The following is a 14,401-nucleotide window of genomic DNA, read 5'->3' as shown; positions in this document are numbered from 1 at the left end:
ATATTTTTTTGGTGATTTATACATGTAATCTTTTTATCTTACACCTATGTTAAATGTGTAAAATATGCTTTATTTATTTTTGTTTGATCTGTGAATATTTTTCTGAGTAATTTTTATCAAAACACATAAATTTGCCAAAGCCACCAAATGTTATAGATTTTTGGAAATATCACTTTAAAAATATGTTGAAAGCTTTTAAGTATGGATAAAAAAAGTCGTAAAATGGCTATTTTGGTCTACATGCAAGAGTCACAGCAAAAAAAGTAAAAAATGCAAATTAAAAATTTGCAGGTGTAGAATAATTCCTGTTCATGTAATTTTACATAAATGACTGTGTAAATCTGTAAAGTCACACAGAAAGTGAAGCAAATTTCACCAGACTTTGAAATAAAATAACTTACTTTTTTGACATTACATCTTGCAAGATGAACTTCGTGACAAAAAATTGTGTAATTTTACATTTCATTAATTTACTTCAAATTACATAGAAATAGCTGTAAATTTACACCATCAAATTTTCAAATCGCCCAATGTTTTACATTTCTTTTCTGTGTTCGCTCAATTTTTTCTGCAAAATAAACAAAAATACAAACCGTAAATACAGTTCAACATCTCCGAGAATTGCTCTTTGCTCCCGCTTTGGAACTAGACCACACAACAGTTGAAGCGTACTGAACTGGTGTTGCAACCGAGAAAAAAAGTTAAATAGTCAGAAATGTGTACAAACGTAACGTTGAAGCATAGTTAGTAACAAATAGAACAACTAAAAGTTAGTTATGTAATAGTAGTAGTAATAATAATGAAAACCGTTTGCCTTCTTTGGGCAAACCCGATAATGATGGTATTATTATATACAGAATCCTAAAAAATAAAAACAAACAAAACACGCGATATGAACATTATTGACAAGAGTAAGACAAAAGTAAGGGGAAATATATATTAGAAATAATTGAAAATAACGCGCAGCAAATGTCAATTTCCTGTTTTTAAAACGAAGAGCGAGTGCGAGAAATATTTCAATGATTTTTTTTTTCACTGAATTGGTAGAGCAAGTGAGCTAAAAGCAGTTGCGACTCGCAACCCTCTTTTTTCTGTGTAAATATTTCCTTTCTCGAGTGCGAATTGATAACAACTGCGTTTGCTGAATAACACACACACATCTACACTTATATTTATAGTTTTCTAGGAGAAAAGTAGAAAAGAAAAACAAATAGATAGATATTTATATTTTTGCTTATTTTATTTTATTTTTTGCATAGTAATCTCTCTGGATGCACTACATCTACTATTTAGGCATCGCACTAATTATGTTTTTAAACGTTTTTATGTTTGCAAAAGTGTAAGAGTGAGCAGTGAAAAGAGGAACTTGCGCAAGCAATATCGGAGGAAATCTACTGTTGATTAATCTTACACAAAAAAACAATCTGTAAAACATGACAAACAAAAAAAGTCAAAAATAAAAAGGGTAAACTAAAAACAAAAGCCAAAACCCCTCCCTCAACAAAGTTGTGAAAGCCCTCGTGCCAGCTTCGTGGCCCGTCGTCGATCGATCTTGTCGTTGCCGGTCCTCGGCAGCGACTCCACGATAAAAACTCCTCCCCGCAGCCGCTTGTAGTCCGGGACCCGCCCGTCCACGTGCGCCACAATCTCCTCCGCGCTAACCGAGCCCCCCCGCACCACAACCAGCGCCGTCGCCAAGTCATTGCTGGCCACCTTCGGATCCGGCAGCCCGACCACCACCGCTTGGCTAATCCCGGCCAGCTCGACGATCAGCGCCTCCAGCTGGGCCGGAGCGATCTGGAAGTTGCGGTAGCGAATCATCGACTTGCGGCGGTCCGTAATGTACAGGAAGCCATCGGCATCGAAGCGCCCAATGTCGCCCGTTTGGATGAAGCCGTCCGGCGTGAAGAAGGCAGCGGTTTCCTCCGGGTTGGCGTAGTATCCGATGAAGCGGTGCGGGTACGATGCTTGGATTTCACCCTCCTCGTTGGGGCCGAGGACGCGGGTGCCGTCTTCGGAGACGATCTGCGGGAAAGAGAGGAAGACAGGTTTGGTATGATAATTAATCGACGGTGTGCCTTCCGATCAGCGAATAGGTTTGTTTATTGCAATGTTATTCTCATTTTATTTATTCTCAACTGTACTATCAATTGATATATTTTAAACTGAATAAAATCTGAATGAAAAGCTCAAATTAACTCGGGAAACATAAATTTCAATTCTCGTCGACGTGCCACTCGTGCTGTATCGCTAAGAGGTGGACTGAATCATTCTTGTCTGAATTACATACAAACATACACTTAGAGCATCTCCACTGCCCGGGAGCAAATTCAATGTTATCCTCTCTTATGAAAACTGAGTTTTTCAATTTTTTCCACACAAAAAAAAAACCGGTTTCGCTTCTCGGTAGGTGATATTCTACCGCAAGAAACTTAGTTTTCAAACTATCGAGGCAAAGCTTCCCGCAATAGAATACCACCTTGAGTGGTAAATTTTTCGAACGATTAGTATAAATTTTTAACAGTTGGGTTTTAGTTTTAGTTTAGTTGCTTTTTTTGCTGGGACCCGTGGTGTAGGGGCAAACGTGGTTGCCTCTCACCCAGTCGGCCTGGGTTCGATCCCGGTGACTTTTTTCGAGACGAGATTTGTCTGATCACGCCTTCCGTCGGACGGGGAAGGAAATGTTGGCCCTGGTCTAACCTAAAGGGTTAGGTCGTTAGCTCAGTCCAGGTGTTGAAGTCTTCTTCCTGGGTCCTGCCTCGGTGGAGTCGCTGGTAGGCAGTTGAACAAAGGTCGACAGTTCGAATCCCGGAGAGGTTTGCAATTACCTCAACAAACAACCCTTCGGACACCTAGTTTTGAGTAGAAATCTCGCAATCGAGAACGCCAAGGCAATGCTGTAGAGCGAATAATTTGATTTTTTTTGCATTTCGTTTTTTGTGGTTGGTAAAAAGTTGATGGAATTGATTTATGCTTGACTATCAATATGACCTGCTTAGGGAGCATTCATTTATTACGTAACGCAGTTGGGGTGGGGTGGAAGTTAATTTTAAAAGAAAATAGCCCATCGTATTAAATTGTTATAGGAAGCTCAAAAAGACCGTTACTGTGATTAAAGGGTTTAGAAAATCTTAATAATCTCATTTCTAAAATTTAAAGCACTCAGGTTTTCAAAATATTTGAAGCCCAGGATTTTTTCTGTACAACAGATGTGAGGAAGGCTCCAACCACCACAAGGTGAATTATGGAACTCGGGTGATTTAATGAAGACCTGATTTCTACAGGTAGAAAAAATCATGTTTTTTTTTTGCAAAAAATGCATTTTAAATGACTTGAAAACGGAGAACGACATCAATTTTTATGTTATGCACTTTTTGATTGCTTGATTAATTTTTCATAAAAAATAAATCAAAAAAAGTCTTCCACGCTTTTCAAAAAATTTTTTTTTTCTAAATGTTGCCAACACTGTCAAATAAATTTTAACCAACTTGTGCCATAGCTGAATAGATGCCAATTGGTTTTTTTACAATAATTTTATTTGTATGAATATTCCAATTTAAAAAGCGGATATTTGTTTAGCACACATAGGGGCGAAGGGGGCAGAATGGACCAGGGGGGCAGAAGGGGCCACCTCTTGGTTTTGGGCATTTGAATGGATTTTGACCAACTCTTATAAATGACGTCAAATAACATCACCACACCGAAAACGACGTTTGAACTCATTGTATTTTCCGAATTATGAGCAAAACTGTAAATTTATTGACAAAACAACGCAAATATTGTTTATTTCGAGGTTCTTAAATAAGCTTTCTGACAAGTTAGATTGTTTGAAAAAGTGTGTTCAATGTTTAGAATGTTACCAGGAGCTATTACGAAGGTAAACAATCAACTATGGAACCTTCAAGTCATTTAGAGGCTTGGTGGTAGAAGTGTTAAATTAAAATCCACTTGGGGGCAGAATTGACCACCCTTTTCCTGCCTTATAAAAACAATCAAAAGTTATGAAATTTGAGCTAAATTGATTATTTCACTCCTGATAGCTTCACAAATCACGTTCAATGCAACATTAGTTGATTTTTTAGTTGTTTTGATGCTTATTTGTAAAAATAGTGTCTTAATACAACATATTAACACTATTTTCAAAAATGTTTGTTTTGGTAAGTGACTATTTTTATAAAAGTGGTCTAACTTCATGGAAACTATGTAAGAAAGGTCCCTAAAGCCATTTCTTATCTCCCTTCAACGTTGTATTAGAAGAACATCGACTTGATACAAAAAATCTTATGATGAAAGCAAGGTATTATTAATGATGTGTTTTCTAAAAGAAATTGAAAACGCAATTTTCACCAAAAGAATATTTTTAATCGTACAAACTCAAGCATGGCCAGCTTCCCATGCGCCAGTGACGACGCACACCGCGGTTTTGGTTTTTTCGTTTTGGTACGACAGGGTTGTTACGGAAAAGTCGAGAAAAAATCCGCGCCAGATCCGCGCCGACCCCAAAACCCAATCCGCGCGAAATCCGCGCCATATAAAAAAATCGCGCAAACATAGAGAGTAACATAATGAATGAAACTTTAAACGAAAAAAGAATAATACAGAAGGCATTTGGATCCCTCCTGTACCAAATGGAACCTTTTTTGCCATTTCTGAAACAATATTAGCATTTTTTGCAACACTTTAAATATCGTTGCTTTAAAAACAAATTCAGAAAAAAAAATTAAATAAGAAAATTTAAAAAATTTCAAACCATAAATGAATCACCAAATAATAAAATCTAGGGATTTAGTACATGATAATTCTCGCCAAAACTTTACTCTGGAAAATCGAATTACGAAATTTCTATTATTTTCTTCACTAAATTTCTGTAAACTAAAATATGACTCCGAAAATGATCCGAACTAATAAAATGGCAAAAAATAATTTAATATTTTTAAAAATTCAATAATTAAATAATTAAATAATTAAATAATTAAACAATTAAACAATTAAATAATTAAATAATTAAATAATTAAATAATTAAATAATTAAATAATTAAATAATTAAATAAATAAATAATTTAATTATTAAATAATTAAATAATTAAATAATTAAATAATTAAATAATTAAATAATTAAATAATTAAATAATTAAATAATTAAATAATTAAATAATTAAATAATTTAATAATTAAATAATTAAATAATTAAATAATTAAATAATTAAATAATTAAATAATTAAATTATTAAATAATTAAATAATTAAATAATTAAATAATTAAATAATTAAATAATTAAATAATTAAATAATTAAATAATTAAATAATTAAATAATTAAATAATTAAATAATTAAATAATTAAATAATTAAATAATTAAATAATTAAATAATTAAATAATTAAATAATTAAATAATTAAATAATTAAATAATTAAATAATTAAATAATTAAATAATTAAATAATTAAATAATTAAATAATTAAATAATTAAATAATTAAATAATTAAATAATTAAATAATTAAATAATTAAATAATTAAATAATTAAATAATTAAATAATTAAATAATTAAATAATTCAATAATTATATAATTAAATAATTAAATAATTAAATAATTAAATTATTAAAGAATTAAATAATTAAATAATTAAATAATTAAATAATTAAATAATTAAATAATTAAATAATTAAATAATTAAATAATTAAATAATTAAATAATTAAATAATTAAATAATTAAATAATTAAATAATTAAATAATTAAATAATTGAATAATTAAATAATTAAATAATTAAATAATTAAATAATTAAATAATTAAATAATTAAATAATTAAATAATTAAATAATTAAATAATTAAATAATTAAATAATTAAATAATTAAATAAATAAATAATTAAATAATAAAATAATTAAATAATAAAATAATTAAATAATTCACTAATTAAATAATTAAATAATTCAATAATTTTATAATTAAATAATTAAATAATTAAATAATTAAATAATTTAATAATTAAATAATTTAATAATTTAATAATGAAATAATCAAATAAATAAATAAATAAATAAATAAATAAATAATTATTAAAATTTAATAATTTAATTATTTAATTATTTAATAATTTAAAAATTTAATAATTTAATAATTTAATAATTTAAAAATTTAAAAATTTAAAAATTTAATAATTTAATAATTTAATAATTTAATAATTTAATAATTTAATAATTTAATAATTTAATAATTTAATAATTTAATAATTTAATAATTTAATAATTTAATAATTTAATAATTTAATAATTTAATAATTTAATAATTTAATAATTTAATAATTTAATAATTTAATAATTTAATAATTTAATAATTTAATAATTTAATAATTTAATAATTTAATAATTTAATAATTTAATAATTTAATAATTTAATAATTTAATAATTTAATAATTTAATAATTTAATAATTTAATAATTTAAAAATTTAATAATTTAATAATTTAATAATTTAATAATTTAATAATTTAATAATTTAATAATTTAATAATTTAAAAATTTAATAATTTCATAATTTCATAATTTCATAATTTCATAATTTCATAATTTCATAATTTCATAATTTAATAATTTAATAATTTAATAATTTAATAATTTAATAATTTAATAATTTAATAATTTAATAATTTAATAATTTAATAATTTAATAATTTAATAATTTAATAATTTAATAATTTAATAATTTAATAATTTAATAATTTAATAATTTAATAATTTAATAATTTAATAATTTAATAATTTAATAATTTAATAATTTAATAATTTAATAATTTAATAATTTAATAATTTAATAATTTAATAATTTAATAATTTAATAATTTAATAATTTAATAATTTAATAATTTAATAATTTAATAATTTAATAATTTAATAATTTAATAATTTAATAATTTAATAATTTAATAATTTAATAATTTAATAATTTAATAATTTAATAATTTAATAATTTAATAATTTAATAATTTAATTATTTAATGATTTAATAATCTTATAATTTAATAATCTAATATTTCAAAATTTAATAATTTATTAATTTAATTATCTAATAATTTTAAAATTAAATAATTTCATAATTTAATTATCTAATAATTTTAAAATTAAATAATTTCATAATTTAAATATCTAATAATTTAAAAATAAAATAATTTCATAATTTGATAACTTAAGAACTTTATTGAAAAATTAAAAATAAACAAAAAAAAATCAATTGTAATATTTTCGTAATTTTTCAATTTAATAATTCGTACTTTTTACGTTTTTGAGTCTGTAAGTTTTGACAATTTCAAATAATGAATTCTATTTTTTATTATTATTATTTGGATATCTTAATTCTGAAATTTCAAATTGTTGAGTTCCAGATTTCTTTTTTAATTTAACATTACATTTCGCTTTTAGACGGAGATTTTAGCAGATTTCTAAGTGGATTTCGTCATGTTGTAATAATTGGGAGTAGAATCAATTCTACCTGAATCAGAGTGGCAACAGAATTTTTTCAATAAACCAAAAATTTAAAAATTTAAATTTTTATATTGAAAAAACATAGAAAATCTAAAAAGTTTCAATGCTTCAAATTTTTAAATTTTGTAATTTTTTTCGAATTTTGTTATTTTGATTTTAATAAAATTGGTATTGATTTGAATTGTTAAGCAGATTTTTTAAAAATAATGTTTCGTATTAAGAAAAAAAAAATCAATAATTTTTAGAAGAAAATTTTCTTCATTAACAACTTCTTAGAAATTGATGTTTTCGCACTCAACGAATAAGATTGAATTTATTAAATTCCCAATAATATTTTCCTTTGTAATTTGAAAGAAATTCTATCGTTCTCAATTATTTTGTTTATCAAAATTACTATCCGCGCGAAATCCGCGCCTGAGCAAAATTAGACAGCAAATCCGCGCCAGATCCGCGCGATACGCGCCATCCGCGCCATCCGCGCGATCCGCGCCGTCCGTAACAACCCTGTACGAGCCAAAAAAACCGAACAAAGCAGGCGCAAAGCAAAACTGAGGAACAAGTTAACCGCACAGTGGGAAGCTTGTCATTCAGCATCTACGAAAGTGAGAGAGTCAGAGATACTATTTTTACAACCGCACCACTACACACTCAATCGCAATACCTTAGGTAGATAGCCATTGGCGTCGCGAGCATTGAAAACTTTGAAAACGATATAAAGCTTAGAAGTTTCAAAAGCTCCTATTGGAATCCAATGAACTCTGTTAAATAAACTTACGAAATCACGACAAAATGAAGCCTACTTAAAGGCGATTTTAGGAGCACATGGGAAACAAATTGTTTGTAGCGGGATGAATGTCCTAAGTCACAAAAGTTTTTGCATAAACATTGGACAGTTATGCAAAAAACGGACAGAGCAAAAGAAATCGAAAAGCTACGATATCTTCCATGTTGAAGGAAAAACATCGGTAGACAAGCTACTACAAACGAGTATTAGTCGAGCCAAAACATATATGCGCCAGCATTCTCGCGCCAGTATTCGAAGCTCAACTTGACAACTTGGCGACTTGGCGACGAAGCGTAGAAAATCGATGCAGTGTGATTTTTTGACGATTTTTCCGATTAATATTCATGCCGTATCGTCTTATTTACGAAGATGAAAATGACGTCCAGCCATAAAGTAAAACCTATACCTTTCTTTAGTAAGAAAGGCAAAAATGATTAAAAAACCATTTCTAATCACTTTTTTTTCATTTTATGGCAAATTTTTTTTTTGACAAGACAACATTTTTTCGATGGATCAACCATGGCCCCTTGGAACGAGCTGTCAAGTAGGAGCTTTTCTGTCAAGAAGGACCGCGAGGTTAATTTTTCAAAATTGATTTAAAAATCCATTCTAAACTCTTTGTGGTCGTACAAAGGGTCATTGTACTCAGAAAAATAAGCTTTATCGCTATAAACAATAATATCAGCAATCTAAGCTTCATTTTAGGACCCAATTGTGAGCAAATTAACAAACGGGACAAATACCGCGGTAGAATTACTCAGACAGGCAAATTTAGTATGTTTTTCCATCGTATTTGCCCCAGGAGTGGAGATGCCCTTAAAGCATACATACTAGAGTGGTTCAAATTTGACGTTTCAACAACCATTACAGAGCTGAATTGACCCAATTAAGCCCTGAAAAGGACAGGAAATTTGAATCACTTTAATGAATGAATACTTAATCTCAATAGAAAATAATAAATAAAAACTCACCCTCGCCGTCACGTTCGTCGCCAGCATTCCTACGGACCCCGCCCTGGGCACCATGTCCAGCGCAATAATCCCGCCAAACTCACTCATGGAATAGCCCAAAAACACGCGCCCTTCCGGGTTGAGCAGCGCATCCGCTCGCTTCCGCAACGCCTCCGGCAGGGCACATCCTCCGGTGCCCACGATGCGCAACGAAGGAAACCGCAGCTGGTTCGCCTCCCAGTGGTCAACCAGGTCCGCCAGCATTGGCGGTGGCGTGAAGATGGTCGTGACGCGGTACTTGGCGATCAGCTCTCCGGCGAAGCTTGGGCTGAATGATTTCGCGGTGGTGATACGCGTTCCACCGTTGAACAGGGCAAGCATCAACATTTGGAAGGCCGATCCCCAGTAGAGCGAGCTGAAGCAGAGGAAGGTTTCGACTCCGAGGCCGGTAACGCGCACGTACGGAGCGATCAACTGGGCGTGGCTGACGCAGACGGCTTTTGGGAGGTTGGTGGTTCCGGAGGAGCATACGATCGCGGCCACGGTTTTGTCCGAATCGCCCAGGTAAGGTGGTTGGTACTTGTCTTCGTTGTCCACGGGTGAAAACAGGGTTTCCTCAGTTTCCGGCGCGTCCAACACCAGAATCTGCGCGTTTAACCCGATACCATCGAGCGACCGCTTCACCGTGGCCAAGTTATGCCCGTTGCAGAACACCAACTTGGGCTTCGTGATGCCCATCAGGTGCATCAGGTCGGACTCCTCGAAGTGGGCGTGTAATGCGTGCGCAGGAGCTCCCACCAAGAAACATCCCAGCAAGGACGCCGTCACCCGTGGGCTATTCTCGACGGCCATGCAGACCACGTCTCCCTTCGTGAGGCCATACCTTTTGGTCAGATTGAGCGCCGCCCGGATCATCCGAAGGCGTAGCTCTCGACAGGTGAACTCCGCTCCGCTGTCGGCACAAATCTCAAACACCTTGTCCGGGGTGCGCTCCAGCAGGTTGATGATCACCTGGCCGAGGCTGGCGGCCGGATTCAGGATCGGAGGCTGGCGGAGACCGTGCCAGCACTTTGTGAGCGCGTCAAAGTGGGACATTTCTTCGGGGTTGTAGAACAATGTTTGAACGACGGGAAAACACTGAACTTGAAAAGGAGTGCTTTTGATAATTTATAGCTTTATGTAAGAGTAATCTTTGTACTCTTGGTCTCGAGTGTTTTGTTATCGGTTGGAATCGAATGAAACAGTTGTTTCATAGTGGATCTGAGAAATGCCCACTATCACTGTTTATTAGAGTGTTTCAACCAAACAAAAAAGTTCTCAGAATCAGACAAACCGAGGTTCCCCTAGTAGAGGATACCCATAGGGACTCTCATGCCAAATATCAGCCCATTTGGTTGAGAATTGGCCTGTCCCCAGCGGTTTAAAGTTTACATGGAAATTCCTATGGGATTTTTATGCTTTTCGTTCAATCGTTCCTATAGGTCTAGGGACAACATGGATTCACTCGGAATAATGACAGGTGTGTAGGGGATGGTCCAATGAAGAAATTCCAGAAGGAATTAGGGTTCTTCATTCTGTCCCCAAGGTGCGCATTGGATCGACGTCTGGTGTCTCCAAAACCAACGATCATCATCGTATTTCCTTAGTATGCTATGACGGCTAGGTGAAAATTACGACGCCCCATGTCAGACGATGAACACGTGGAGAGGCTTCGATTGCATTATTATTACAAAATCATCATGTTAAGTTATTTAGAATAGTTCAAATTGTTACATAAACATCAATAATTATAATTTTATAACTTTAAAGAATGTTTCTGAGCCAAAACTTGAGTGTATGCTCTGCCACGTGTACACCGTCTGACATGGGGCGTCGTAATTTTCACCTAGCCGTCATAGCATACTAAGGAAATACGATGATGATCGTTGGTTTTGGAGACACCAGACGTCGATCCAATGCGCACCTTGGGGACAGAATGAAGAACCCTAATTCCTTCTGGAATTTCTTCATTGGACCATCCCCTACACACCTGTCTTAATTCCGAGTGAATCCATGTTGTCCCTAGACCTATAGGAACGATTGAACGAAAAGCATAAAAATCCCATAGGATTTTCCATGTAAAGTTTAAACCGCTGGGGACAGGCCAATTCTCAACCAAATGGGCTGATATTTGGCATGAGAGTCCCTATGGGTATCCTCTACTAGGGGAACCTCGGTTTGCCTGATTCTGAGAACTTTTGGTTTTGGATGAAACACCCTACTGTTTATGGGTTAGTAAGTGACTGGACCACGTCGAGTGGAATCTAAGCCCTTACTGGACTGGACTTGAATACCTGCAGTACCAAGTCGTCTTGTTATCTACATAATAAACTGAGTTTTAACGTCATTAATAAAATTTTCTATTCAGACTCCTAACCGTTAATTCTCCTAGAACAAGACAAATGAGCTGCGCAGTGCCAAAATGAATAATGAAATGTTAAAAAAAAACTGCAAACAACCATTTGGAAAGGCGATTCCATCCATCCAGAGGGTAGAGTAGCTTCCACCAAAAACGCAATGAAATATGTGCTGCCTCTCGCTTGCAGCACCCATCAAAACGATGCGATCGTGCTATCTGGTCGCATTTTGACGTTTTGACAAAGTGCGCTTTTAATTGAACAAACAACAACTAAATCACACACTGTAAACAATAACAAAAACAAAAACAAGTTCCGTTCGACTTACTGATCTGTGCATTGTTTTGAAATTTTGTTGAATTTTGTTGCCGGAGTCAGGGGTATTAAAAAACATCCAAAAAGCAAAAACAGTTACAGTGGACTCTCTCGTTGTCAATATTGAAGGGACCGTCGAGAACGGGAGATATCAAATTATAGAACAAAAAATCAAAGCAATCTATTTGAAGGGACTGAAGAATTTATTGACAGCTGGAGAATTATTGATATCGAGAAGATCGACAGCCAGAGAGTCCACTGTAATTTGGTTTATTTGACCTTGAAAAAAAAAAAAAAACTCCGGAAATGTAAACAGTAGACATGCATGCCAGAGTGTCAATCAACATCTGACTGGGCATTCCATAGAAATTTGTCATAATTTCGAGCAGGTGGAAATAACTCAAATAGGGGAACTATACCCTTTCTCAACCTATTTCTATTATCGGCCTATCAGCACTTTGATCATGAATTACAGTTTATATCAAGTGTTTTTGACTGTTCCAAAGTAATAAATAGCTCAAATAAAAGTGAGCAAGCAACTCTCCATTGTTGAAACATCTGAAAATGTTGATTTAATAGCAGAAATGGCAAAAGTGATGAGAATTGGTCGAACGGCTTAGTGTGATTAAAATGGGTATATTTCCCCTAACTCGACAATAACGTGTTCAGCAGATTTGTTGTTAAAATGGTTTTAACTCCGTTATTCCCACCTGCTCGGAATTGCAGAATTTGCCAAAACAGCACATCTGATCAGACAAAACATCTTTTAGCGCGGTGAGCGGCAGTATTACCCGGAAAGTTTAGGGGAGTGTGGGGTAATTTGGACACCCTAAGGAAATTGCTCTGTTACGGGCTGTATGGATATTTTAAAGGAATGTGGATGACAACAGAGGATAATAGAGACCATATTTGATGGTTTGATGGTCAATGGTTTAAATAATGATTTTATTATTATTATTATTATTATTTATCTTTATTAATGAGCTAAATAATGATTTTGTGATAGAACTATAATTCAATAGGAAGATAACAAATAGTTCAGTGTAGTATACATAATTTAATCATTAATACTGAAATGATTTAAACATTGATGCTGGATCAGGCACACTATACTTGTTTTTAGTGATTAAGGTATCATTTATGTTTATATAAATCAATCTTTATATAGAATTTATTAGCCTGAAAATATCATTTTTTTAATTTTTACATTCTGTAGCCCTTCAAATTTAAATATTATTGTAAACCAGCATAGAAATTAGAAATGTCAAAGAAGTTAATTAAAAGCAATCAACATTAGAATCTTGTTGAACGCCAAATGTGCAGTAATCAGATTTTCATCAATTCGAATATTGGAATAAATTTATCTAAATTAAAAAATAGGGGTTTTGTGAAAGTTCTCATTGTTCACATTCATTTTTGATTGTTTTGACATATTAAATCCCACTAAATTTATCTAAATCCCTTTAAAAATCCTCCAACCATGAAAGTTACTTTTTGTTGCCTGACAGGTAGACTTTCAGGTATGTCCAAATTACCCCACAAGCCATGTCCAAATTACCCCCATAGCATATTCTATCATAAATTGCGATTTTTGATGATAAAAATGGATAAAATGCACAATTTTTATGCGTACATATCTCAGGCATCGTCCAAGCAACCCCCTTAAACAAAAAATGTCCACTTTTTTGCCATATAACCCCTGCAAAACCTTATTTCCTAACCTTCAAATATTAGAATTTAAGGCAGTGCCAACCGGCCTTTGGAAACTTTTACATATTATACTACAAAACTACTTAACCTATTCCAACTTTTTTGGTTTGTCCATACTCCTAGGCCATTACTAGTACTAGCCTTATCACTTAAATTGCTCTTTTCACTTTATATTCGAAGAAAACGTGATTTTTAAAGGGGTGTTCAAATTACCCCCACTGTCCATATTACCCCAAACTCCCCTACTAGTTCTGTTGATTATCTCATTATTGAAATCGAGTTTTTGGCGAGCAGTTCTCTCAAAACCCAAGTAACATTTTAGGCTTTATCAATGCTGTCACAACCGCTATAAAACCTATCAGCCAAAAACCAGCCTCCCCAGAACGCCGATAAAGCTCACTTGAAACCCAAAAGGGCCTCCGCAGAAGGTTGTCACGCCCTATTTATAAAACCTACATAGGAGTTCTAGGCTGACAGCTGAGTCCTAACAACATCCTCAAAGCCTTGATAAAACCTTTGTTAAAACCTAGTCAGAAGTTAAGGAAAAATGACATTTCATACGTCTTCAAACGTTTTATGCCAAATAGGTTTTATTTTGGCAAAAAATAAGTCTTTATCGTGCCAAATGATAAAATTGAGATGGTTTGCAACTAGGTGCTGAAAAGACAGAACGCGTAACGTGATTCCCACTAATACAACTACGTTACAGCTGTAAATATAAACAAAGTAGAAGGCTATGTTCAAGCTCAAGCGTGAC

At 32.5% G+C, this 14,401-nt stretch overlaps 1 protein-coding gene across 1 annotated transcript; it reads right to left on the bottom strand.

Annotated features, from left to right (window-relative positions):
- Window positions 1-1,432: 1,432 nt before the first annotated feature.
- On the bottom strand, window positions 1,433-10,318 carry LOC6041283 (4-coumarate--CoA ligase-like 1). Its single transcript, XM_038249056.1, has 2 exons — window positions 9,245-10,318; window positions 1,433-2,025 (listed from the first exon to the last, which is right to left on the bottom strand). The coding sequence occupies exons 1-2, from the start codon at window positions 10,316-10,318 to the stop codon at window positions 1,498-1,500; spliced, it is 1,602 nt and encodes a 533-aa protein (XP_038104984.1). The 3' UTR covers window positions 1,433-1,497.
- Window positions 10,319-14,401: the final 4,083 nt, after the last annotated feature.

The sequence above is a fragment of the Culex quinquefasciatus genome, chromosome 1, assembly GCF_015732765.1.
Source record: "Culex quinquefasciatus strain JHB chromosome 1, VPISU_Cqui_1.0_pri_paternal, whole genome shotgun sequence".
In the NCBI taxonomy this organism is placed as follows: domain Eukaryota; kingdom Metazoa; phylum Arthropoda; class Insecta; order Diptera; family Culicidae; genus Culex; species Culex quinquefasciatus.
Note: the sequence above shows the minus strand (reverse complement) of the source record. Positions and strands in the feature narration are given on the sequence as shown.

Excerpts from the sequence above, each read along its gene's own strand:
- LOC6041283 (XM_038249056.1), bottom strand. The coding sequence starts at position 10,318 with ATGTCCCACTTTGACGCGCTCACAAAGTGCTGGCACGGTCTCCGCCAG. Across the intron at positions 2,026-9,244 it reads CGACGAACGTGACGGCGAGG|ATCGTCTCCGAAGACGGCAC; the intron begins GTGAGTTTTTAT and ends TCTTTCCCGCAG.